This window comes from Colletes gigas, unplaced genomic scaffold (genome assembly GCF_013123115.1).
Source record: "Colletes gigas isolate AHSC1104 unplaced genomic scaffold, ASM1312311v1 Colletes_gigas_Sc00022, whole genome shotgun sequence".
Taxonomy (NCBI): Eukaryota; Metazoa; Arthropoda; class Insecta; order Hymenoptera; family Colletidae; genus Colletes; species Colletes gigas.
In genome coordinates, this window is record NW_025106651.1 from 760,890 (window position 1) to 786,914 (window position 26,025).

At 30.9% G+C, this 26,025-nt stretch overlaps 6 protein-coding genes across 7 annotated transcripts; 2 read left to right on the plus strand and 4 right to left on the minus strand.

Moving 5' to 3' along the window:
* The first annotated feature begins 1,163 nt into the window (after positions 1-1,163).
* Positions 1,164-5,253, plus strand: LOC122401162 (set1/Ash2 histone methyltransferase complex subunit ASH2). Its single transcript, XM_043403125.1, has 11 exons — positions 1,164-1,320; positions 1,490-1,642; positions 1,726-1,904; positions 1,996-2,168; positions 2,518-2,692; positions 3,610-3,818; positions 3,920-4,097; positions 4,225-4,369; positions 4,454-4,589; positions 4,664-4,915; positions 5,005-5,253. Exons 1-11 carry the CDS (start codon positions 1,298-1,300, stop codon positions 5,107-5,109), a joined length of 1,728 nt encoding a protein of 575 aa, XP_043259060.1. The 5' UTR covers positions 1,164-1,297; the 3' UTR covers positions 5,110-5,253.
* Positions 5,146-6,845, minus strand: LOC122401163 (bolA-like protein DDB_G0274169). Its single transcript, XM_043403126.1, has 4 exons — positions 6,688-6,845; positions 5,966-6,213; positions 5,427-5,495; positions 5,146-5,348 (listed from the first exon to the last, which is right to left on the minus strand). Exons 1-4 carry the CDS (start codon positions 6,716-6,718, stop codon positions 5,271-5,273), a joined length of 426 nt encoding a protein of 141 aa, XP_043259061.1. The 5' UTR covers positions 6,719-6,845; the 3' UTR covers positions 5,146-5,270.
* Positions 6,846-7,061: 216 nt separating this feature from the next.
* Positions 7,062-12,832, plus strand: LOC122401164 (vacuolar protein sorting-associated protein 18 homolog). The gene is made up of 19 exons (XM_043403127.1): positions 7,062-7,376; positions 7,457-7,568; positions 7,894-8,077; positions 8,157-8,314; positions 8,385-8,561; positions 8,913-9,102; positions 9,175-9,296; positions 9,374-9,589; positions 9,678-9,794; positions 10,072-10,184; positions 10,260-10,371; positions 10,446-10,628; positions 10,706-11,023; positions 11,101-11,236; positions 11,316-11,537; positions 11,605-11,756; positions 11,841-11,938; positions 12,000-12,311; positions 12,736-12,832. The coding sequence occupies exons 2-19, from the start codon at positions 7,488-7,490 to the stop codon at positions 12,797-12,799; spliced, it is 2,955 nt and encodes a 984-aa protein (XP_043259062.1). The 5' UTR covers positions 7,062-7,376; positions 7,457-7,487; the 3' UTR covers positions 12,800-12,832.
* A 530-nt stretch (positions 12,833-13,362) lies between these two features.
* LOC122401184 (DNA-3-methyladenine glycosylase-like) lies at positions 13,363-15,491 on the minus strand. The gene is made up of 6 exons (XM_043403154.1): positions 15,423-15,491; positions 15,245-15,359; positions 14,850-15,042; positions 14,569-14,778; positions 14,265-14,474; positions 13,363-13,959 (listed from the first exon to the last, which is right to left on the minus strand). The coding sequence occupies exons 2-6, from the start codon at positions 15,320-15,322 to the stop codon at positions 13,562-13,564; spliced, it is 1,089 nt and encodes a 362-aa protein (XP_043259089.1). The 5' UTR covers positions 15,323-15,359; positions 15,423-15,491; the 3' UTR covers positions 13,363-13,561.
* A 480-nt stretch (positions 15,492-15,971) lies between these two features.
* LOC122401138 (putative odorant receptor 92a) lies at positions 15,972-18,594 on the minus strand. The gene is made up of 5 exons (XM_043403095.1): positions 18,375-18,594; positions 16,987-17,296; positions 16,637-16,906; positions 16,087-16,450; positions 15,972-16,028 (listed from the first exon to the last, which is right to left on the minus strand). The coding sequence occupies exons 1-5, from the start codon at positions 18,592-18,594 to the stop codon at positions 15,972-15,974; spliced, it is 1,221 nt and encodes a 406-aa protein (XP_043259030.1).
* An 896-nt stretch (positions 18,595-19,490) lies between these two features.
* On the minus strand, positions 19,491-23,763 carry LOC122401167 (facilitated trehalose transporter Tret1-like). Of its 2 annotated transcripts, none has more exons than XM_043403130.1 (5): positions 23,543-23,763; positions 22,781-22,956; positions 21,110-21,306; positions 20,321-20,627; positions 19,491-20,191 (listed from the first exon to the last, which is right to left on the minus strand). In XM_043403130.1, the coding sequence occupies exons 1-5, from the start codon at positions 23,560-23,562 to the stop codon at positions 19,566-19,568; spliced, it is 1,326 nt and encodes a 441-aa protein (XP_043259065.1). In that variant the 5' UTR covers positions 23,563-23,763; the 3' UTR covers positions 19,491-19,565. The 2 variants fall into 2 exon arrangements, with proteins under 2 accessions (XP_043259065.1, XP_043259064.1); XM_043403129.1 differs by having other exon boundaries at positions 22,781-22,960.
* Positions 23,764-26,025: the final 2,262 nt, after the last annotated feature.

The window sequence follows — 26,025 nt, forward strand, 5'->3', positions numbered from 1 at the left end:
TAAATACAAGAAGCATTAGAATTAATACGATAAAGTTAAATTAATATACACAAGAATAATAAATGAGAGCAAAGTGAACAAAAACTTTCATTTTCCGAGTTTATCGGTCATCTGTCTCGATACATTGTTTCAGTAAATATGACAGAACGACAATACATACATACATGTTTGTTTATGTATTATATCCTCAATCGATATTAAATGCCATGAGATTGATTTTTACTCGCAACCTTTTACTGTATGATTTTGTAGATATTATTTTCTTTTTGCAATTTTCATTAAATACGTACTTAATGCATGAAATTTGTATATTCTCCGCTCTTTTTTCCTATAAATCTAAAATTATTTATTTCATTTCAATTTTTAAATTATTTTCTGTTGTAATAAGATACTATCACTATGTTTAACTGTGTTAACGTTTGGCGTTATTATGATTTATATATATGAAAATGGCTGACATAAAAAAGAGCATTGAAATGTATTACTTTAAATAAATTGGAATGAAAAATAAACTTTAATTCCAATGATCCTAAAAAATAATTTAATCAACTTATAACAATTATATGTACGAAATTATAAAATAATAGTTACTATTAACCAAAACGTATATATATATATATATGAAAGTATAGAATATCAATGTAGTACAAATTGTAAAAAAAACTATTTATTTATATAATCTTACTTCATACTATTATAAATATAAAAAATGTATTTATTTACATAAAAGATATTGTACATATTACTTCTCCTGTTCGTATTTAGATCCTATAGATATTTCTAGTAATATATAATATATATAAAAATGTTTTTTAATTTAAAATATTAAAATGAACTTTATAAATTTTATTACGATATGAAATGAATAATGAAATTTAGTACGTAACATCTCAATTGACATTTATATTGAGTGTAATAATATTACGTACAGGTAAAGGTTATCCTGTAACGATGTCCATATATTTTTATTATTATTATTAAATGATAATTACTATTATTATACCATTTAACTGTAATTAAACACAAATTATTAACCTATCTTTTGTACGTAGTACTGTAAGTCGTCTTATCTTCCTATTTTTGAATCAATGGTAGCGTATTATTAATACAGAGTAATGAATCGAATTTTAAACATTAATTTACACTTTGAATTAGGTAATGTACGTAAAATTGTACACAAATATACATATGTACGTACATATATTGTACAACCGTAAACATAAAATCTAAGCTAAACCAAAAACGAGGGAAGAAAGAATAAATCATTTAAAAACAATACACATTTATTGAATTAAACATGTCCGAGGAGAAGTTTGAAAGGTACTTTTACAATCTATATAAGTTTATGTATTTATAAACAAAATCTTTAGTATACTTAATAATTAAATGTCTCTTAGTGACATATGTAACATTTTTGAGGTTATGTATTATTATTTTTCCTTCTAAACTGTACAATTAATACACTCTACAATAAACATATTTTTTATAGTCCAATCGATAAAGTAGACGAAGCGCAAACTGAATCTATTGAAGATAAGATAAAAATAAAATCTGATGATAAAAGTAAACAGAAACATAAACAGGAAGAGCTCAGTGAAAAATCTAATGGTCGCAATAACAATGAAAATGGAAATTGTTATTGGTAATTTATTTAAAGTTCATATATAAATAAATAATACAGGAAAGTGTACGACAGACTTATGAACTTTAATTATTTTTTTTTAGCGGGAAAGAAAGAAATCTGAATATTGTAGAATTGTTATGTGCTAGCTGCTCAAGATGGTTTCATGAATCTTGTATTGGATATCAATTGGGTAAATTAGTACCCTTTATGATGAACTACATATTCATGTGCAAAAATTGTTCTCCCACTGGTTTAGAAAGTTTTAAAAAGAATCAAGCACGTAAGAATCTATTCTATCCGTAATATTTTACTAATGCTTTCATTTCCTTGTTGATTGCAAATTTGTTGTATTGTGTATTTTGATATTTTAGCATTTCCACAAATGTGTGTAACTGCATTAGCAAATCTATTGCAAATGTCTCAGAAAGACAATGAACAAAGAACACTTTTTCATAAAGATAAAGATATTATTCCTTTCATTGAATGTCATTGGGATAGTATGACTACAATGCCACGTAGAGTCACTCAATCTTGGCATGCCACTGTAAGTAATATTTTCATTATTAGTAACATACATTAATTACATGTATGAGTACAAAAAGATGAACATATCAATATCTATGTACTTTACTCATGGATTCATGATTAAATTTAAACAATAGATACAGTATATCACATAAAAAATCATTTCATCAGTTTATATTTAGTAAAGTTATTGTATTTGTAAATAATTATATATTATGATATAAAAAAATTTAATATTTGTTAAAAAAAAAATTATTTATTTATACATCATACATACGCTAGTTTGTTAATATTTATATTGCATATTTCTTGCTCTAAAACCATTAAAATATTATTTTAAAAGAAGTAAAACATATGTTTTAATTCAGATACATAGAGCACTGTTAAAAGATGTTGGAACATTATTTGCAATTGAAGAAACTGGTCCAGATGGTCAATTATTTGGACTTATAAGTTCTGATCTTCTAATGATTAAACCAAATTATGAAGCCATGATTAAGGGTGGTCATTTAAAAGTAACTGAAATGGGCGTTCAACATGTTGGTAAGTACAATTCAGAATCAAATATACTATAATGTCATTAGAATGTGCAAATGTTTTCAAAATATATATACAATAAGCCGATTTATTTCAATAATATCGATATTTTCGCGTAAGTCGAATTGTGTATACATATGTAGTAATGTAGTGTGGGGTGGTCCCACACTTTTACTACTACTTTAAATGTTTATAAAAATATTTATATCGCGCCTATGAGGTATGCATGTACTCAACTATATCATGAATAATGCATCTCTATAAGTCATTATTTCTATTTGTAATTACATTTAAAAATAGCAACAGCAGCATAAGTTGCTTCTAATCAACTACTCTCTTAATGAATTCTCAATTACTACCAATTAATAGACTCTTAAATATATAAATTGGTGTATTGTTTACAATTGTGCCATTATCAATTTTTAAAAGTGCAAATGGAAATAAGTTATAGATAGATCTGACCAGATAAAATCTAGCATAAAAGAATAATAATATTCCATCTTTAAAACATATTTTGTCAGAATCATATCCATTTTAATCACATCATGAATTATGTCCCATCTTGTGTATATCTACTTTTATCATTAGATTCTCAGTTTCTGTACTTTTATTTTAGTTAGTTCTTATCTTATCCAGCAATTAATCAGTGCCATGATATCATATGTCATTCTGCTTAATCATAGTGTCTATAACACAAATAAGTTGTACTTTTTAATAAATTCTATAGTGAAAATCAGCATTAATATATTATATAGAACAATACCTGCTATAAGTAATTATCATTATAGTATGTAGAAAACTTTACAATTCAAATTGGTTGCAATTTTTTCATTATTTTCTTGTGTTAACGCACACTTTCAACAAATAACATATTAAAATTAGTTACGCGAATAGCTTAATAAGTACTATTATGGAAAATTTAGTGCCACTTAGTGGAGGACTTCGTGGTCGCAATGCAAAACGTAAATTTCCTGGAGAAGGGGCAGGTACAGGACCTGGTAAAAAAGGGAGAGGTTCAGATATGGCAGCTCCCAAGTTACCTGCCCATGGATATCCTCTTGAACACCCTTTTAATAAAGATGGATACAGATATATTCTTGCTGAACCTGATCCTCACGCACCATTTAGACAGGTTTGTTATAGTAATTTGTTTTTATTATAATTTGTAAAGTACAGCAATTCAATATACAATATCATGTAAATATATTGTAAAGAGGTAAGATTATTTTATAGGAATTCGATGAGAGTAGTGATTGGGCTGGGAAACCTATTCCAGGATGGCTGTATAGAGGTTTGAGTCCTAGTACAGTTTTACTTGCATTACATGATCGAGCTCCCCAGCTCAGAGTTTCTGAAGATAGACTTGCAGTCACTGGTGAAAAGGGCTATTGCATGGTCAGGGCCACACATAGTATGTCAGAAATATGATCTAGCTACATGATTCTTTTTTTTATTATTTTAATAAGTATAATTTAAATCATAACAAAGTTTGACGCTTTATATACTATGTACTACATGACTGATATGAACATTTTTAGATGTAAGTAAAGGAACATGGTACTGGGAAGCAACTATTGAAGAGATGCCAGAGGGTTCTGCTACTAGGTTAGGATGGGGTCAAGAATATGCTAATTTACAAGCTCCACTTGGTTATGATAAATTTGGATATTCGTGGAGATCTAGGTACAATTAAATAGATGAATATGAACTTAAGTACATTAAATTATTTATATAAGAAAAACCTATTGCTCATGTACTTCTTATTAGAAAAGGTACACGGTTCCATGAAAGTAGAGGTAAACATTATAGTAACAGTTATGGAGAAGGTGACACTTTAGGGTTCCTAATAACTTTACCTGATACACATGATGCTTCACACTTACCAAACACATATAAAGATCGAGTGAGTAAAAGATATATGTATGTTTACTATACTTTCATATACTACTTACAAATTAACAAATATTTGCAAATTAGCCTTTAGTAAAATTTAAAAGTCATCTTTACTATGAAGAAAAGGATCAAGTACCTGAAGCACTTAAGGCTCTAAAACCTCTAGATGGTAGTAAAATTACATTTTATAAAAATGGTGTAAATCTAGGTGAAGCTTTTATTGATATCAACAAAGGAGCTTATTATCCTACAATATCCATTCATAAAAGTGCTACAGTTTCAGTAAACTTTGGACCAAATTTTAAATGTCCTCCACCTGACATCGCTTTTAGAGGGGTATGTAGAATATTAGATGAAATAAAAAGATGTAAAAAGTATAACAAACTTTTAAAGTATAAGTATTTTTATAAATATATATCTTACAGATGCATGATAGAGCAGAAGAAGCAATTGCAGAACAATCTATGGCTGATATACTTTATTTCACTGAAAATGAGGGAAAGTTAAGACTGGATACTTTTGCTTTATGACATTAATGTATTTTTTTATTTCATTTTATTCTTAATTCTATTTTTATTAAATATTTTTAACAATACACATTAATTTGAATTCATGAATTTACAATTGAAGAATACACCTAATTTGGGGTACTATACGTGATTTGAGCATGAACATAATATAATTTAATCAATCATCTTCCAAAACCACCCTTACAAGCTGGACTTGGAGTTATTTTACTGTTGTCTTTCCATTGATCAGCTGTTTTTGCCTTTATAAAAAAACATTAAAACCAATTTATTCTGAGATTATATTTTGCTATAATCTGGCTCTATTGAACTCTACTTACTACTATTGATAATGCATGCACTCCACCTTCTAATTCTGCTTCCAATAATTGATTTATTATTTGATGACGCTAAATAAATAAAATTATATTTTTCTCATAAATTTCCCTGTTTTATTGGGGAAAAATACTAATATATGGTAAATAGTATTCTATTAAATTCGTCTATTTAAAATATAACTTATACAATGGATATACCATTAATGAAAGAAAGGTTCTGGTAAACTCTATGAACATTTTTTAAAAAGAAAACAAAATTGAACAAGACATATTTAGGTTATGTTAACTAAAAAGTCAGTCAATATTTTGTGTAATTTTTTTCTGCCTTTTTTCAAATATTTAAATGGTGTCATATTTATAAGAAGAACTACACTCTGCAGGGACTGTGCTTTAGTAAGGTATGTTGTATGCATGTGTGGGTATATTTGCTATAACACAGAACCTAAGGCAAGAACATACTTGTCCAAACCTATAGATAGTTCTGTACACAATTTAAATAATATAGAATTATATTCTTTTTGAATGAACATTCAAATTCTTACCTTAAGGAGTGGTTTATCTTTAAACACATCAGTCACAACAATTACTTTAAAATGTGTTTCAGATCCTTTAGGAACATTATGCATATAAGATTCATTTATTATTTCAATATGAGATGGATTTAAAAAATCAATTAATTTCTTCCTTATTGAAAGTTCTATTGGATTATCTTGTATTATAGTACTCATATTTTGTAGAGAAATAATAGCTTTTGGATATTTAACATGGGATACTTGCATACATTTTATGTCTGTAAAGTTAAATACTATGTAATACTAAAATAATATAATATTATATTCAGATAATAAAAGAAAAGTGACTTATTTCAAAAAGTTTTTTATCAAATTATTCAGGAACAAAGTATACATGTTCAATTAAATATATTTTACATTGTATTTAAAATTATTTGGCTACACTATTTCATTGTATCGTGACTTCATATTTCTGTATGATTAGAGTATTATAATACATAGTACCATACAAATTTATTTTATTGTTACTATAATATTTATACATTGATGTGCAAAGAAAATGTATATATTATGTGTGAACATAATTCAATATAATATTCTTCTTTATACACTACATTACGTAGCAAATAACGTAGTAATAATAAAATTTCGGTGTATTCGACAAAATGTAACCTGTATCTTTGACGGTCATATAAAACAATACCAAAACAAAATGTATGTATAATAATAAAAATATACAAAAAACCACTCACTTTTTCCTATTAATACTGTCGTTTTCAACATTTATTAAACTGTATCACTGCTATACACGTGTTACGTTATTAAGAGAAATTATATAAAGATATCAAATAAATCTAATTTTCAATTATCTCCTAACCAAAACTAGCGTTACTACGCGACTACCAGTACCCAATACAAACCAGAGACAACTGTTCACTGCGTCACTGCTCCTTCACTTTTCGAGAGCAAGAAAGAGATGATCACATTCTCCTTCTTTCTCTAATTCCCGAAACTGTCCGAAGCGCAGTAGCTCTCATATATGTGGCTGTTATTAGTGTGCGTAAGTGGTGGGGCAGTTTCCTCTGGGCCACTGGTGGCACTGGTATAATATCTGGTAAGGCTGAATGCTCGCGACCCCGAGTTCGTGTGTCATAAAGAAGCATTATTTATCAAGTTGCAACGTTCTTCTATATCTTGTCTGTGCTAATATACAATTTTAATCTTACCTATTATAGCCCTATTAAGTATTCTTATAACAATATCAAGGCGTATTACAAATTTACGTAGTATCATAATTACAATATTTTGTGAATTAATAATGATTTATATACGTGATTTATAATCTAAAATTACATTAAATTATCATAAAAGCATATTGGTGATTCATGTTTAATATGAAATGAAAAGTTAAATCTATTTAAAATTATTGTACAAATAATATGTAAGTGTAAGTGCAATAGCATTTCCATTTTGTATTTGAATTGATAGGTATAAATGAGATTTATTTATTCCTCATTGTAGAAAAGTGAACAGTTTTAAGTAAATCAACAACATGACACCAATGTTTTATCAATACGCACAAGCCTCCCAGCGATCAAAACAAATACATGCACCACCAATTCGTCCTGATATTGTAAGTTTCTTTAAATATAGTTAAAGTATTTTTGAGTTCTGTTTGTAATATGAACAAAGTTACTTATTCCATATGTATCTTATATGTATTTTATGTGTATTATTTTCTACTAAGTTGTATATAAAAGGAAATTATGTAGCAATATGTGTATAATACTCAATCTTTGATTTTTAGTTATATTATTTCATTATATTCTTTAATTGTTTGAAATATGAAGTTATACAATATTAATAAAGAATGTCAAACACCATTTTGTGCTTTTGTATTTATTATTGTCATCTTATTACTATTAAGGAAAAGTATATTAAAAAACATAAATTTTTAGAGTACGGCTGGATTTATACAAGTGAAATTACAAAATGATGAGCCTATTTTTATAAAAAAACAAGTTAATTTCTTATCACCTGACAACATTTTACATCTTGTTGTTAATAATAATATCATTGTTATTGCTATGGCTAATAACATTCTTCTGCGTATTGATATAAGACATCCAGATAAACCAGAAGGTAGAGATTTCAATGTTTTAATGATATATGAAAAACATAAATTTATGATATGGAATATTTCATGGAACATTGGTTTCAGAGATTGACATATCTAAATATGTAGTAAACATGAAAATATCAGGAATGTTTCTTGATCCTTTGGGTGATCATCTATTAATTACTTTGGTTGCAACATCACAAAACAACAACCCATCAGAGTTATTTTATTTACATAGAAAAACAACAAAATTAAAACAGGTAAATGAGATGATTAAGCAGAACAACTACTTTAAAAGAAATATATATTCCTCAAGATGTTTTCATTTAGGCAGGGAAATTCAAAGGGCATGAAATTACTGCTGTTGGGTGGAACTTTTCAAATACCTCTGAAACTACTACAGGCCCAATTCTCTTAGGAACTTCAAAAGGTCTTATTTTTGAGACAGAAATTGGTTTAGACGGGGATAAAATATTTAATACATGTTTGGAACAATATTGGCGTCAGGTATAAATAAAATATAGATTTAAATTTCAATTATATCATTATCTGTATACATTCTCAGTCCATGATACTAGAAGTATTTCCCTTATATCATTATTCATTATTTCCAAAGCTTCCTAACTATTTACCTCTTTATGGTGCTAAAGAGGTAGAAGGATTGGTGAGTTAGAAGTTAAACTTTCTGCATGTGCAAAACACCTGTCGTATTTTTTGTTATAAATTCTGATTTTCCATCTTCATGATATTGGCTTGTCAGCACTATATTGCTTTTATATCATAAAATCATAATCTATCATAACGTAAATAGTACATAATATTATTATATGTCCAATTGTTGATCATTATATATTTTAGGTGTTTGATATAGGAGAAAATAGTAAACCACCAATTACTGGTTTAGAATTCCACAGAGTACCAAATACAGATAAATATATAATTATTGTTACTACTCTTATACGTATTTATCAATATATTGGATCAGTACAAAATGCAGATGAAAAACCATTATTACAACAAGTTTTCAATAAGTATTTGAATATGGAAGGTAAATTTTTGTTACATACATTTACATCAATAATTGTATTTATTATAATTACCTATAATATAATATTTCTAGAAAGTTTTACCGATGTAATAAATTCTTTGCCTTATTCTAAAATGCAATTTTATTATCCTGCACCTGGTGCATTACCAAAGTCATTTGGTTGGCTAACTGAAACTGGTATACTGTATGCACAGGTAAAAGTTATTAAAATTCTTTATGTGTGGAAATTTGATATAAAAGTTTAATTTTAAAACAATCTGACTTTATTTAGGTGGATCCAAAAGCAGATCCAAAAAATGTATTAATAAATCGACAAATGTTAAACTCTCCAGAAGCAAGTCTTATGGGAAACAACATGTCAAGAGTAACAACTGCCCCACTGTCTTTTATTTTAACAGAATTTCATGCATTGTTACTTTACCCAGATCATGTAAAAGGCATATTTCTTTTAAATCAAGAATTGATATTTGAAGATATCTATAATGATGTATGTATAATGAATATTAAATATGATAACATAACTATATATATCTTGAATCGGGGTTATATAATCTAAATAATTTTTATTTTCATAGGCTTATGGAAGTTTGCTTAACATTACTACAGACCATGTAACTCGTTCTGTATGGGCTTATAGTGAACGGGCAGTATTTAAATACAAAATTAATAAAGAAGACAGAAATGTGTGGCAGGTAAATTAATATGTGTATTTGGAATGATTTTTACCGGTATCTCTCGAGTTACGCGGTTTTGGAGCAATTTTATTTAAAAAGAAAATATATATGTAATTATAGATGAATGTTTTTAAATGAAAAAGATAATAGATATTTCACAATAGTTTGTATATTTTTCAGAATATTTCAGAGACTAATTCTGAGTCTCGACTTACGCGGAACCAATTAACCGCGTAACTCGAGAGATATCTGTATATATATTAATAATTATGTGTATTATTCTATTCTTATACAGGTTTACATTGATAAAGGCGAATTTGAACTTGCTAAACAATATTGTAAAGATAATCCAGCACATATAGATCAAGTACTTGTAAAGCAAGCAGAAATGCTTTTTAAAAATGGAGAGTATGTTGAATTTTATATATTAATACTTAATTATATTATGTATGGTTATAAACTTATTTAAACACTTATTTACAGATATGAAAAGAGTGCTTTCATTTATGCAGATATTCATTCATCATTTGAAGAAATTTCTTCAAAATTTCTTCAGGAATCGCAAATAGAGGCTTTAAAAACATTCCTTAAGAAGGTACTACATATTTTTTTTTTAAATTATTCAGTTTGATTATTTAAAATAATACAAATATCTATATTTATACATAGAAACTTGAAGGATTGAAACCACAAGATGAAGCCCAAAGAACTATGATTGTTGTATGGATAATTGAATTATTTATGAGTCAAATGGGTACAATAAGGAGTACTAATACTTCATATTTAAATGATTCCCAATACTTAGAACTGCAGAAACGATTTGAAAATTTTCTTGCAATACCAAAAGTTGAGGTAATACTTAAAAAATACTGCATTGTTTTATGAAATAATGATCTTTCTAGGTGTGTAAAAAACTATTTTAATTTTAGGAATGTATAAAAAAAAATCGTAATACTATATATGATTTAATAGCACGTCATGGCGATAAAGATAATCTTATACGTTTAACTATAATGCATTGCAATTATGAAGAAGTGATACGTCAGCATTTATATAAAACCAATTATTTAGAAGCTCTTGAAGTATTAAAATGTCAAAATAATAAAGATCTTTTTTATCAGTTTTCTGGTATTCTATTGCAAGAATTACCACGCCCTACAGTGACTGCCTTGAAATCACAAGGTTCTTTACTAAAGCCATCAAAACTTCTTCCAGCTTTAGTATCTTGTAACAGTGACGAAAAACATGTAAGATCTATACTTTACATTTTATTATTATTATTTTCATAAGGTTTCTGATAAATAAAAAGTATTTGGCAATGTAGGCAAAGGAAATAATCAGATATCTAGAGTTTTGTGTGTATAAACAAAGCTGTCAGGAACAGGCAATTCATAATTTTCTATTGTCATTATATGCTCGTTACAAACAAGACGAAGTAATGCGTTACATCAGTTCACAAGGTGATTTTTAGAATACATATTTTAATGTGAAATATTTAAAAAAAATTATATTTTATCGAAACTCTTGATATTTTTTCAGGACAAGATATAAATATGGTACATTATGATGTGCACTATGCATTACGACTATGTCAAGAAGTTGGCTTGACTGAAGCATGTGTACAGTTATCTGCTTTGCTTGGACTCTGGACAACAGCAGTTGATTTAGCTTTGACAAGTAGTGTTGATCTTGCTAAACAAATAGCTGCTATGCCTTCCGATAATGATGATGAATTACGAAAAAAATTATGGTTAAAAATAGGTAATTCATCAAAATATAAATTTGATGTTTTGATGATGATCTTAATTCTTATTGAATTTAATTTCAGCTGAACACGTTGTACGAGAAAAAGATGATATACAACTAGCAATGAAATTTTTAGAAGATTGCGATATAATTAGAATAGAAGATATACTACCATTTTTCTCAGACTTTGTTACCATAGATCACTTTAAGGATGCTATTTGCAATTCATTACAGGTGAAATAATTTGATATGTAATATGTTATTACTTTATTAAGTATCTATGCAATTACTATTATACCTTTCAATCACAATTGACAGGAATATAATCAACATATTCAAGATCTCAAAGAAGAAATGCAAGAAGCAACAAAGGCAGCTGAAATTATTAGAAAAGATATTCAAGAATTTAGAACAAGGTAACTAGAAAATACAATGGTAGATTGATCGATACCATGATATAACTAAACTTTCTTTCAGATGTACATTTGTATATACAAAGGACACATGCAATATGTGTGATGTTCAATTGTTATTACGACCTTTTTATGTATTTCCATGTGGACATAGATTTCATAGAGATTGTCTTGTAGCTGCATTGATACCTATGTTGTCAATGGATCAGAGAACAAAGCTAACTGACCTTCAGAGACAACTTACTGCTCTTTCAAATAATCCAGAAGATACTACTTCAGTTGGATCAGTATCTTTATCTGCAAAAGATCAAATCAAGGCTGACATTGATGAAGTAGTAGCCTCTGAATGTTTATATTGCGGAGAACTTATGATAGAGTAAGTTATTTTAGACCATATCAAGTATTACGTACCGTTTAATTCAAATTTTAAAAGTAGATTGAAAACCGAAAAATATTTGATCCGTGTTTTGTTGCTTTAACACTCACCAGTTTACAAAATATTCAGCAATGAAGATTACATTGTTTAACTAATTAATCCAAATTTTTCAACTAATTAACCGTTTACGAAATGCACTTAAAAATGTAATCGTCAGAATTAGTTGGTTAACCTCGATCGATTACTGAAATCGATTTACTTACGACTATTGGCTTTGCTCCGTTGCCAAGGAAACCGCACGTTGTTAGGGCAAGTACAAACGAACATTTCGTGTGGTTCCCTTGTTGGTGCATTAAATTTTTTATAGAAATTAAATAACTATTCTGATATTCGGTTTAATACAGAAGTGAAAATTACATTATAGGTCTATAGATAAACCATTTATTGAAGAGGATGATTATGAGCGAGTAATGAAGGAATGGGCATAAATAGTAAGACGTGTCATTTATTTGTAAAATATTCCAATACTCATCTACTTTGTATGGTATACATATTTATAAAAATTATTGCTTGTAATAAACAAAATATGTATTATACAGTTTTCGACATGAAAGCTATTTATTTTGTATATATTAATTTGTAAATGCAAAAATAAAAAGCCAAGGAAGCTATAAAACAATATAAAATAGATATAAGTTTTTACATACAGGTGACAATATAAACACACGTAATGTACTAAATTTTAATAAGAAATATTTTATTTCAATTAATTTTAGATATATTGTACTGATTAGTAACTTAATTTAGTTGTAACAACGATTCAGCTTGCTTATTTCGTTTACTCACGGCTTTGTTACCATGAATATAATACCGTAATGGTTTATTTGACCACTCTGTTCCATAACTGTCTATACCTATTCTAGGGCATTTCACAATTTTGATATTTTCATTTATGTTGCCATTTTCAATCCACAAACCTTTCCAGGAACACATGGAGTATTTACTATGCTTTTTATGAAGTTGTAAAGCCATACATAACTTCGATGGACCATTACACAATTCATGTGTTTTTAAATCTTTCAAAGGTTTTTTTGGTACACCTGATTTTCCCTTTGAAGTTCGTTGATTGGCCATGCATTCAATACCTTCTAAGGGTTCAAGAGCTCTTATCAAAACAGCACACCCCTCACCTAAAATCTTACCAGAATATTGCTGTGTGGAAGAATGTAACACATGGAAGTTACAAATTATTAGATATCATAGGCATGTTCTTCAGATTCAATATTTCTTTGAGTAACGCTAGAACTTCCTAACACATAGTATCGCCACACTTTTTGTTCATTATTTTCCAAATCGTTATTAAGATTTACTGCTACAATTGTAGTGGATTTTATGTAAGGATCATATTCTACCCATAAATCATTACATTTGTAAATTTTTTTTTCGTTGAAACTATCTTCATCAATAACAAAAGTTGTACAAATTTTGGACGGACTGTTACAAAGTTCATGTTGTTTAATGTGTTGAACATTTTCCATAATTCTTTTTTCTTTTTTGTCTTTTTCTAATTGCATATTTCTTAGTAATTCCATATAATCAAGACCAAGTATTGGTTCCACTGCTTTAATTTGTATATATGCTCCTGATTCTAAATATTTTTTACTATAATACTTGATATGCTTTGCGATAGTATATTTAAAATTGTGAGTTTTGTGACTAGATAATTCTATACTTCTTAAATCAAATGTACAAATAATTAATACAAACATTATTATTTCAAATAATATCATATTACTCTAAACAACAGCTGATATGTTATATTCTACATATGTTATTACATACAATTTTAAATAATAATGTATGTACTGATTATCTGTGCATTTAATTTGGTTTCTTAACTTGCAAACATCAATTGTAATTTTATTTTACAATTCTTAGTAATTTTTCACTCACCTTGACTAGATATATTGAAACAATGATACATGCCATATGTCATGTAGACATAGATGGTACCTGGTGACATATACATAGGTATATTACGAGGAGTAATTTTATTTTGATATGTATGTGATGCCTTATCAATTACACCTAAATAACCTTCAGTTTCAACAATTCTACCCTTTAAAATAGTTCCATTTTCAAGATGACGAACTAGTACTTTCCCTAAATAGGAAAACAATTTACCCATTTTGACCAAAAGATATTAAATCTAAATTATATTAAAGGTCAAATAAGAAACCATAGTTAATGGAATTACCTAATAGATTTTGAGCTAATTCTTCACAAGGAGAATCAAAGAATGATAATGGCAATCTATTAGAACATATCTCTTTTTCCCAACTAGTTAAAGGTGGATCTTCTAACTGTTTCAACTCTTCTTCCATCATTTTAAGATCTACTACAGCTCTAGGTTTATTTTTTGTATTATGCATATTTGGTTTTAATTCTATACTGATTTTTTTATTTCCTGTACGAATAAATTATTTGAAAAATACATATTCGGTAGGATATTTAAACTTTAATATTAAACTGACTCACTGTCTCTCAGGCTTTTAAAATTAAGTTTAGTTTTTTCTTTGTGGTTAGAATTTTTAACATCTTCTAAAGAGGGTTTACTAGAAGACTTCATAGTATCAATAAGTTCACTTTGAGGTTTTAACATTTCTGATGTGTTGTTTAATTTCTGGTTTTGTAAATTCTTAGTTTGTACCATTAAATGATGTTCATTGTCCTGATAAAAATATACGTGTCTCATTTATGATAAATAAAGTCATGTTATTATTTCGATTCATTCTACTGAATGCAGAGTTATTATAAAATAATCGTGTTATAGATTAAAATACGCAATGAGAAAGAAACATGAGGTTCGTATAGAATAAAAGTAATGCAGTTGTTAGATTGTTTACGAAATTTAAAGTAAGATTTTAACGAACCTTTGACTCTGTTTCTGTTTCATCCTTGATCCCATCTTTGGCTGATTTTGCCTTTGAAACAGCCCGCGTTCTCTTCATTGATGAAACTGAAGACTCGTGACGAAACGCTACAAAACTGTTAAACGTTTGGCGAATAATGTTTTCTACAAAAAACAATACAAACTATGATATAGCTTACGTTAATAACGTCGGATCAGGTTACGCGGGTTGCAAAGAATGCTACATTTAAATACCAACTACAATGAAGTTTCTCGTGAAACAAATGTCAAAAATCAGTACTACCACTACACAGGTGTAATTAAGATGACCAGATATGATGATAATTTTTATTCATGCATCTCTGATGGTCGTGTAATTTGAATGTGTTTCCATTCAAAAAAAGTGTTCTAAATTTTTGCACTTTACAAACTAGTAAAATATATTTCTGCGTCTTTGTACACAAATACAGGTCAGTCATAACAAACGTGTTAATACATACGATTTTTCGATATTCCGTAATTGGCGAGGTTCTTTAGACTAGATTTAACAGGCAACATATACTTGCAGTTCAGAAGAAATATTAGTTACTAGAAAAAGTTAAATTTGACTTCTTTAATTACGTACAGATTACTTTTCGACTTAATACGCGCGAATGTTACGTTATCGAATATGTATTTTCAACTATTTCGATAAAAATTGTTTTCAACGCGAGCGGAATCATAGATTACGTTTATCAATCCTTTAAAGTTTACTTGTCTTGTACTTGTCGTAATAGAGTGAAATAAGAGGCAGCTGTGTTGAACACCTGAAAGAGACGTTCATGTTTTAATTGTTCCAAGATACACAGCCTCGTTAATACTTACGCTTGTTAACGTATTAATAGATAAAGTTTGAAAGGTTAATGCTTTGATACTGCAATATTGTTGCGTTCTAACGATTATAAAGTAAAGCTGTTTTTGATAAATTGGCGGTAAACTGTACCACGATACGTTAAGATAAATCGTGTGACCTATTCGCTGACTCTCATTAACGAGAATTTCGCCGGCCCAACACCATAATACAAGTTGTATCCACATTGATATTAAATAAGATATACATTTTAGTTGATCGGCTCTTGTTCCATTGTTATCAGTAACCGCGAATCCACTCAAACAAATTTCCACTCCGCTCGTAAGAAGTTGCACAAATATGATGGGGGTCAACAAATTATTGACATTGTTCACCACGCTATACAAAAGTAACACAGCCCCGTTAAACGTATTAATTTACGACCATAACAAAAATCTAAATTAAATTATTAAATCTAAAAGTCCAAATAGTGCAAAAATTCATCGAAAACTCTTTTTCCTAGTGTTCCAGGCCAGAAATTATTTTTAACGTAAACGAGGTGATAGAAATTAGAAACATGTTTACTTAATCATTCGTTGGTGATGACAAATGCACCTGGTCAAATTTTCTTCCAAGTTACTTAAATAATTGGCATCCATAGACTCGCAATTTATTTCAATTCCGATTTTATCGATCCATGTGTTAATTAACTTAAACTGACCGCATACGTGCAAAATTATGGTCACAAACGTGGCGTCCAAACCAGAGATCCCTGCACAACAAATCATGGACGATATGACTTGGCAAATAAAAGCGATCTCGAATTGAGGAGAGTCCGTAACGTTAGTTCCGTACCTGATTGTAGCATCAGATATCATGAAAGAAATATTCAGGGTATTTAAAGGAGTATATAATAAATAAGAAATGAATTTTACCAGACTTCAAAAGGTAAATGACGATTTTTGTAGGTGCCGTTGTTGATATTGTACTCGATTTTAATGTAATCGACTGCAGCCGCAATCGTAAAAGTGAACACGTTGCATAGACAAGAAAAATAAAATACTATAGTAATAGTTCGTGCCTGATAAGCTAACTTTTGGTAGGATTGTCTTTCTTTGAGGTCGTTGGAACTGTCCCATAGATCTCTTAATTCGTTATAAAGCCAGTATACTCTTTCTCTTCTTGCCACTAAGTAAATCATTTTGTACAATAATTGTCCGACAGTGGTTAAGACGCATCCCACTCCTGATTTAAAGAGAAGAAAATTGAAATATGCAGATAATTCGAATACATTGTAATGTTCGAGACGGAAAGCGTACTTATTAACAATTAAGGGAATACATATTCTGGTTTAGAAGATCCCAAAAATTAATTTATTAATTCATTGTATAGATATTTATTTTTAACTTTCTTCCGACTTCCGTCATTTATTACTTTCAAAGAGAGATTAAGAACTGTTTAGCTACTCGGTTGAAATATAGCGATGTATCTTCATATACAGGGTTCGGCTATCCCTGGGAAAAATTTTAACAGAATATTCTACAGGCCAAAATAAGACGAAAATCAAGAATACTAATTTGCTGATGGAGGCTTCGTTAAAAAGTTATTAACGATTAAAGTTCCGCTCATGCTGAATTTTTTTTCTAGAAAGTGGGTAGGATTTCGGGGGTAGGACTATTTACCAAAAATTGTTGTAATTGACCCCCGCAATTGAAAATAATTTTTTCAGAACGATTCGACAATTTTTTTTTCTCCGAAAAAGGCACTTACTCGAATTTTTTCTCGATAGTGGGTAGGATTTCAGGGGTATGTGTATTCACCAAAAATGATTGTAATTAGGCCCCGCAACCAAAAATAATTTTTTCAGAATGATTTGAATTTTTTTAATTTAATTGTTTAATAACTTTTTAATGAAGTCTCAGTCAAGAAATTAATATTCTTGATTTTCGTCTTATTTTGACCTCTAGAACCTACCATTAAAATTTTTCCTAAGATTGGCCGAATACCCTGTATAAACCACACGCGACGTATGTACATCTAATGGCACTTCCTCCAATAATTAATGCAATGTATTACTCAAGAAATTGACATAAAATCGGTTTATCAATCTCCCACTAAGGAAAACAAGAAGTTATTGAACATTGTACGTAAACAATTTAATAGAATCAGTTTTAGTAGCCCAATTTCTGATCAGGAATTGTCGAAGTACAATGGTGCTTCGGACAATGGTGCTTCGTATGGTTCAAACCAGAATATTCCCTTAAGGATTAGCACTTGAACGCGTTGATAATTGTTATGAAATATCTCTACATCGATTTATTACCTGCTAGCACCTGTATGTCACCCCAATTCACCACTATGGCCAGAATTTCCGGTACAAAAACGTTACTGACCGCAGTTAACGCGAACAACAAGCGAAAATAAGCGAATAGTTTTCTACTTGTCGAACTGTTCTCGTCGATAGGCCACATCCCGGCTATACTGCAAGTAATCTTATTCGGTAGTATATAATAATCGATCGACGTATTGGACGATTCTTTCATATTTTCTCTTCAAATGCGTGGATGCATATCTATTAGAATATCTGTGAACTTTTTCTCGCGTGAGTCTGGATAAAGCCTCATGACAGAGAATACTTTACAACATCGATAGAGTATTACAGGGCAGACACCAAATGATAGCTTTATTTGCGTCCCCCTTTCGCTACAAGCGCTTGCAATATTAATACCGTCGCTCTGCATTTTGCATACCTTATCTGTTTCCAATTTGCGGTCTGACGAATAGATAATGTTGTAAACAGATAGCAGTAATAAATTGTAGCCCCGGATAAGAATACTTTGAACAACGATGATGAAATTTTAACGACGGTAAGAGTCAATGTAACATGCTATGCAGAGGGAACAGCAAGAAAGCGTCAGCTTTTATTTTGATTTTCTTCGTGTATCTATCTATCGCGAGTTATAACGTCGGCTCAACCTAATACTTATCGAAATGTCCTTTGTTCGAAAAAAAAATTGCGAAACAAACATCTGTGCGTTGCCACGCCTCCGTTCGATCCGAGAATGCGAAACTTTAGTCAGTTTGTACAAAACGCTCCAACGGGACGCACGTTCTTTTGTATTTAACAAGTTTGGACAAAGTTAAGTTGACTTACAAATTTTCGATTCACGATATCACCAATATTCTTAAAAATATTCAATTATAACGCTTCGTGTGCCCCACTCTGTGTAGTTTCTGAAGACTATAAATATATCTAAAAGATTTCAAATAAACTGTTTAAAAGAAGTAAATATCATTAAAAGCAATAAATAATACATTTATTAAATAGTAATAACTTTTTCAATGAAAATGTTAGAATAGTCGCTTGTTGACCTATCGGGTCTTTGCTTTTGCAGCAATTATTTGTTTATAAAATGAAACATATCTAGGGGGTTAACGTCCACCTAAATCTATATACAAGTTTAATAAATTATTCTCTTTCCGCGAGGGAAACTTTTGACGCTTGGACGTATTGTTATTTCTTAGTCGAGTGCTGAATTTCTAAGAGACTCTTACCCACCGTCTCAGGAATCAGAAAATAGGAATACAGCGCCGAGATCAGCATGCAAATAGCGTAAGTCCAGTACACAAATTTTTCACCAACCAAGTCCAGATATGGTTGATAAGTTCTCGTGCTGGTGAAAGACATTAAAGCGTTGCTAGAACCCACCAACAGCGAAGCCACAGTTTTCAAATGCGCCGGGAACATTTCGCCCAAAAGGGTGTTCGGAATCGGTTGCAGTCCGATAGCCACGGAGATATTGAACGACAACAGAGAGATTATAGGCAACCACGTTAGCTTGCTGGCATCGTACTCCAGAGAAAGAAGATGAAAATGCAGGCCCAACACCGTCAAGGCTATCGATGTCCCGATGCATGAGATGATTAGAAGAGTCTTTCTGCCGAGTCTATCGATCACCAACGTGGTTGTTGAACCAGCCATGATGTTCGCCAAACCAAGGATCATCACCACTAGGTTAGGCGTTATGCTGACCTGGGTCCTTGTTACGATTATCTCTGCGTAGGCGCAGATGACATTGTATCCGCTCGCATAAGAGAAAGCATAGAGACCAAACGTGATCAAAGCATTCTTCAAGTTACCTGAAACGAGTGATGGCAAAATTGGTTAAAAGCTTGAAAACTATTTGTCAGTGAAAGGAGGATAGTTCTCTCGAAAAGAAGCGATATATAGGGTTTGGCGAACGTTTAAATAAAGAAATTCATTAATACTTGGTAAAAGGAACTGCTTCAAGTTTCGTAAAACATTAGTTCCAGCCCCGTCGACAAATTCCTGGAGCTCTCGCATTTCGGCTTTGACGTCAGCTTTTCGCCTAAACCACTTCAAGGATGCCTCGGCCTTGTCAATATCCCCATGCAGGAGGTAATGGTAGGGTGATTCGGGTATCATAGTGAAGAGGATCATGAAGAGGATATTCGGAACGAGACTCACGTACCCGAACATCTCCATGGATAGATAAGGGCCCATTGCATTGCCCAGGAACATACCAACGGCAGCTGCGTTCACGTTCATGGATATCTGAAGACGTGACCATAGATACGACTTTATCGAACGAGTAATACGATTGGTGATACTTGTATCGATAAAAAGAAACCATACTCTATGGCATCGCTTTAGGTAACTAGTTAAGTCAATGCAAACTGCATATCCATTTTGTTCGACCCTTAACGCGTTGACTGTTACACCACTGATGCTAATGTTTTAAAATTATGCAAACAAAGAATCGAAGAACAGACCAAAAATTAAAATAGCTATTTAGAAGCATATCAGAAGCTATCAGGCGTCTCTTCTTCTAGAATTCTAATCAGACATATCAAGACAAAAATCTAGAACGATACCCAAGGAAAGTTTTATGAAATTATGCTTGGTAGTCTTGTTAACAAAAATTCCAGGAAAAAGTGTTAAATTGTTTACTGTATTAAAGTATCGTATCTGATCTTCGATATCGGATAATTTTTCGTCGCTTCTTATAATACGTAATTAAGTTAATAAGAATTTACCAGTGATCCACGGATTCTGGGATCGGCGATCTCGCCCAGATACATCGCGAGTGCAGACCATAAAATTCCTGACCCGATTCCTGAGCAGAACCTGGACGCGTAGAGCCATATGACCGATGTGGCACAAATACTGAATACCCAACTTGAGGCTAACGGCAAACCACCAAGCAGGAGTACCTTCTTCCGTCCGATGTACTCTGAAGATGATGGTGTGACATGTTAAAGTTAGATTTTCCTGACAACAAGATCACCACAACTCAGAACTAATAATCGCATGATTGGATTATTATAATTTGTGATTTATCTTAATTTTTCGTATTTATCACAAACAGCCACAGTGGATTTTAAGCTTATTTTCTCAACAGTGGTACCATTTATAGAACTCGAACGTTCAAAGTTGAATTAATTTGTGGAAAATTTTTATATCCACCGATCGATCTGTGCGAAAATTACGATCACTGTTAGTATTACTTTTCTACGTACCACACTTTCATATCACGCTTTTCTACGAGTGCTGAGTCGTGGCTGCCTTGTTCTTACTGAATTCTCGATTAACAATGTTCTTCGCCATTGTTTGCCTTGTTTGGTCACCTGATTGCATTCTGCAAGATAGGATCGATCGAATCAACGAGATGTATGCACGTTTAAAACGGTTAAAAGGAATATATTTTGTCAATAGTGTTTATTTTGAATTGATTTCCTGTTCTGTACTATAGGCACTGTTGCGAATTATGACTATACAGGGAAAGGTTGCTTTATTTGGACCGCTGCCTGAATCGAAATTAGTACAGTTAAAAAGAAATCGAATCAATGGACTGCACTGTAAAATGCACTGTACATTTGAGAACAAACAAATGCATACATTCATATTTGCATTGACGATTCAGAAACCATAGACAAAGACTAGTCGTTATCTGCAATAACGAACAGAACAAACATAGCGTCTCTCATGAAGATAACATATTTACTGCTGAATCGTGGGCAATTCTAAAGGCATTGGAAACTGCAAAAGTAAAACAATTCAAGAGAATTTTCTTCGATGTTACTAACGAGAAGTGCACGATGAAAAACATTGGCATTTTGCATCAAAATATCCAGTGACTTCTGTTATCAGTTAACTTTTGTTCTTATACATATAGAAGAGAAAGAGTTAAGATGCACTACTAAACATGCAATGATATCTACTTTCTTCGCTTTCTACAGGTGCCTGCTAAAACAAAAGTATAATTACGGACCAAATATTTAGGTTCAGAATGAAGACAATATTTCTTATCGCATTTTTATATGATCTGTCTAGTTTAGCGATTTACAGCAACCACACAAGAAGCAAAGGGAATATAGTAATATTTTTGGTGGAAAATAAGGGCTCAAAGGTGTCCATTATTTAAATATGAAACTTAATATTTTATTCGTAAATGTGTTTGTTGAAAATATTAGGGTTGAAGAAAATGTCGTTAGCGATCTACTCATGGCAACTCTTCTCTGTTTTTAAGAAAATCAACTTCTTTAAAGACTATTTAGTCTTCGATTAAAACTGAAGATTTACGTTTCAACGGACATGTCTGGAAAGTTTTTCAAGTTCACGTGATTCACTGCGACGTATCCGGGAAGGGTGGGTTAATGGAGTTGACTAGACGAATTTTCTTTTTGACAGTGAAGGAACTACCTTACCTTGACACACTGCACTGAGCAAACAGCCGACGAGCCGGCCAAGATTTAAAAGGGAGGCCACCCAGGACGCTTCGGTAGCTGTCAGTCTCAAAGGCACGTTCGCTTCCGTCGATGTCAGTTGAGCCAAGTACGGCGATGCCCAGCCATTCGCGAGACCACTTACCACAACAGCTAAGCTGACTGTCACAAACGGCCATGAAACAGTTGCGTCAACAGATGCGAGAGTAATTTCATTAGCTTATTCATAGACATAGGCCTATCGAAATCTCTATGTAGAGGGAACGGGACAACTCGATGCATTAAGGTGCTTGCACTAGCAGTCCGCAACGGGTGACCAAACTCTTAGCTACACGCGTTAAAATTGCATTTTTAAATTGACAATGCCAAGCTTGGACACTATTGGGAATGCTTGGGAACAAAACAAATATTATAAAAGAAATTACTTAGACTGCCAGTTGTTGGTAGCATCTTAATGCATTTGTACGTTGTTATTTTGTATCAAGATAGCCAATTACTTCCGTTATCATTCAGCCTTTTATCCTTAACATTAAAGTATCTGCTACCAAAATAAAAAATGTCTTGACTGCAGATAGTAGTTTCAGGTTCAGAAAGAGAATTACGTCAAATATTACGTCAGAAATTACGTTGAATGAAGCAAATGAATTTCGTAAGGGTGTTCTTGGCAACCTTATAATAATTTTCAGTAGGAAATCGAGCGGTTCAAGGCCAAGGAAAAATTCTGTACTCTTTAATCAGACTTACGCGTAACCGCAGCCGTCCATTGCGGCCAGATAGTAATGTTTTTAGCTTCATCCTTCTTTGGATCCTCGATGGGCATCCTGTATTTTTATAGGATGTAAGGAACGTGCAAGGATGCGATGTGCCTCTTGGTCGCACGGACGCTGTTTCCCCGACTGATTCATGTGATTCGCGAAACTTATACCAGGAAGGCACCGGTTGAGATCGGAAAATTTGCATTTACATTCCGATAAGACGTATGATGTATTTATGCTGTCTGTATGCCAGAGTTTGATTACTTGGCTATGCCGCGTGTGCTTGCTCTTGGGAGTGGTTTAAAGTCTGTTATCGCGGGATTCTTACGGGAATATTTTTCTTATCTCGGCTTATTAGACGAGAAACGTTACTGATTTTTGGAAAACATCAAGACACGTAAACGTCGGCTAGTCATGATTGACATTTTCGCCGTGTTATCGCAAAATCATGTCAGAAATAGCTAATGACAATGTCAGGACTAATTGTTTCGCTGCGAAATTTATTAGACCTGTATGGAAGATTAACGATAAAATTATTGTGAATAGATTATACAGCGAATAATTATTTATGAGAAATTGTACAGAGACATTATCGTTTAGTTTGACAATTTTATTGTATTTATATTCATCAAGCTTGTCTTTACATTTGTTTTCTTTTATTGTACTTAGGATAGTACATGCAATATCGTGCAATATATTTTCTTGGAAGTTCTCAAGAACTGTGGCAGCAAAAGCTTATTGTGACTTTAGAATTCATTAGAATCTTCATTTAACATAATATTTTAGATTAATCGAACCACTTATTCATTGTTTAAAGTAGATTGGTATGGAAATTCTTGCATTTGTCGGCAACTGTTGTTTAAAAAACAAATATTTCTTCGAAATATATTTCGAATTTTAATGCACGAAATGCTTTGTGTGGTTCACTCTGTATATTTCTTTAGTGTAGATTGTTTTTAAATCGATTAAACGAGTATTGCATTTTGTGGCTATATTATCGCTTTTCCGTGTAAATTGAATTGAAAGTTAATTAACGGTATTAGTGTTTTTCATACTCAATTATTTTTAAGTATTTTTTTCATTTCAGAGTAAAAATTATTTAAAATGAAAAAACAGCGAGCACCTCCGAGCAATACCAAAGTTCCAGATCTTTTGAGTGCTTTTGTAAGAGGAAATCGTCTTCATGGAGGAAAAAGGTAAAACAAACTCAATTAAATCTATAAATATATGTTCCGTTTTTATTTTATCTTATACATGTACATTTATAAAAAGAATTGTTTAACCTACATTAAGCAGACTTGTGATATTTATAACATTGCACTACAAAACATGTCGCCAGCCAAACAAGTCTGAAAGAGTTATTAATGTCACAACTGCCACCCCCTCAGTGTCAAGCAGATTTCGTGCCCTTAATTACGAAATTAGGAGAATCGAATGAATCAGGTGTCAAGGTGAATAAAGTTTCTGCAAGTTACAGTAATAGTAATGGACATAAACAAATTGGAGAAATGTTGGACAAAAATTTTAGTAGGTTGAATGGTAGTTGCTCAAATATACGTGTATGATTGTTACATTTCATACCAATACACTATATCGATTTTAAAATATAAAAAAAAATTATTTTTAATTTAATTTAAAAAGCAACAGCGGAGGATACAGAAGCTGTAAAATGTTTAAATTGCCTAATGAATGATATAACATTATCATTTGATGGCAAATGGTTAAAAAGTTATTTTGAAGTGCCACTAAAAATGGCAATCAAAGAAATTGTAGCAAAGAAACCTTATGATCCAGTCAATTATCTTGGGTTTTGGTTATTAAATTATAGAAAATGTCAGGAAAACAAACAATGGCAATTAGAGGCTGATCACGAGCTTCATTATTATCGATCTTTGATACCAAAACCAGTAAGTAACATTAGTAAATTCGTATTGGAAGTGTTACTTACAAAGTTTACGCTTTTATACGAAAGAGTCGTTGTTTAAAAATAATGTATTATAGGTACTTGAAGTAGAAGAACAGATTTCAATAGATAAAGGGGAAGAAGAAGAAATAGTACGAGACTGGAATTTTAAATATTATGATTCTGTGCATAGTACAGTGTGAATGATTTTATTATACACATTATTGATTTATAGTTTTATATTTACAATTATTTTCACTATCTTATAAATAATTGAAATAAAACTATAAAAAGCATGAATCAAAGTTAAACGGTTACGTTTGAACAGATATAAATTTAATTGTTCAATTGAATAAACGTCACGAATAAATTGTTATACGCTGGTTTTATTGGTTATTAATTATTGAAATAAAATGTTGCCCATTTCTGCTTCTTCTCAATTACCAGACTTATACTCAATTGAGGCGGCGTGAAATACATTTGATGGTAAAATACGTAAAAATTATTATGTACAAAAGAGCAAAAAAAGAAATGATCTACGAAATAAATTGAAAAAGGAATAACAAATC

Bases quoted from the DNA above. Each gene is read 5' to 3' on its own strand.
- LOC122401162 (XM_043403125.1), top strand. From the start codon at position 1,298: ATGTCCGAGGAGAAGTTTGAAAG. The intron at 1,905-1,995 runs GTAAGAATCTAT...TTGATATTTTAG, and splicing joins TTTTAAAAAGAATCAAGCAC to CATTTCCACAAATGTGTGTA. The intron at 3,819-3,919 runs GTTTGTTATAGT...ATTATTTTATAG, and splicing joins CTCACGCACCATTTAGACAG to GAATTCGATGAGAGTAGTGA.
- LOC122401163 (XM_043403126.1), bottom strand. From the start codon at position 6,718: ATGTTGAAAACGACAGTATTAATAGGAAAAA. The intron at 6,214-6,687 runs GTGAGTGGTTTT...TTAACTTTACAG, and splicing joins GACAGTATTAATAGGAAAAA to ACATAAAATGTATGCAAGTA. The intron at 5,496-5,965 runs GTAAGAATTTGA...TTATTTATTTAG, and splicing joins AAGATAAACCACTCCTTAAG to CGTCATCAAATAATAAATCA.
- LOC122401164 (XM_043403127.1), top strand. From the start codon at position 7,488: ATGACACCAATGTTTTATCAATACGCACAAGCCTCCCAGCGATCAAAA. The intron at 9,103-9,174 runs GTAAATTTTTGT...TAATATTTCTAG, and splicing joins TAAGTATTTGAATATGGAAG to AAAGTTTTACCGATGTAATA. The intron at 9,590-9,677 runs GTATGTATAATG...TTATTTTCATAG, and splicing joins TTGAAGATATCTATAATGAT to GCTTATGGAAGTTTGCTTAA.
- LOC122401184 (XM_043403154.1), bottom strand. From the start codon at position 15,322: ATGAAGAGAACGCGGGCTGTTTCAAAGGCAAAATCAGCCAAAGATGGG. The intron at 15,043-15,244 runs GTTCGTTAAAAT...TATTTTTATCAG, and splicing joins AAACAGAAACAGAGTCAAAG to GACAATGAACATCATTTAAT. The intron at 14,779-14,849 runs GTGAGTCAGTTT...TTATTCGTACAG, and splicing joins TTTTAAAAGCCTGAGAGACA to GAAATAAAAAAATCAGTATA.
- LOC122401138 (XM_043403095.1), bottom strand. From the start codon at position 18,594: ATGAAAGAATCGTCCAATACGTCGATCGATTATTATATACTACCGAAT. The intron at 16,907-16,986 runs GTAAAATTCATT...TGCTACAATCAG, and splicing joins CATTTACCTTTTGAAGTCTG to GTACGGAACTAACGTTACGG. The intron at 16,029-16,086 runs GTAAGTATTAAC...CGTCTCTTTCAG, and splicing joins CTATTAATACGTTAACAAGC to GTGTTCAACACAGCTGCCTC.
- LOC122401167 (XM_043403129.1), bottom strand. From the start codon at position 23,618: ATGCCCATCGAGGATCCAAAGAAGGATGAAGCTAAAAACATTACTATC. The intron at 22,961-23,542 runs GTAAGTCTGATT...CGTTTGTGACAG, and splicing joins ATGGACGGCTGCGGTTACGC to TCAGCTTAGCTGTTGTGGTA. The intron at 21,307-22,780 runs GTAAGGTAGTTC...CATCATCTTCAG, and splicing joins GCTCAGTGCAGTGTGTCAAG to AGTACATCGGACGGAAGAAG.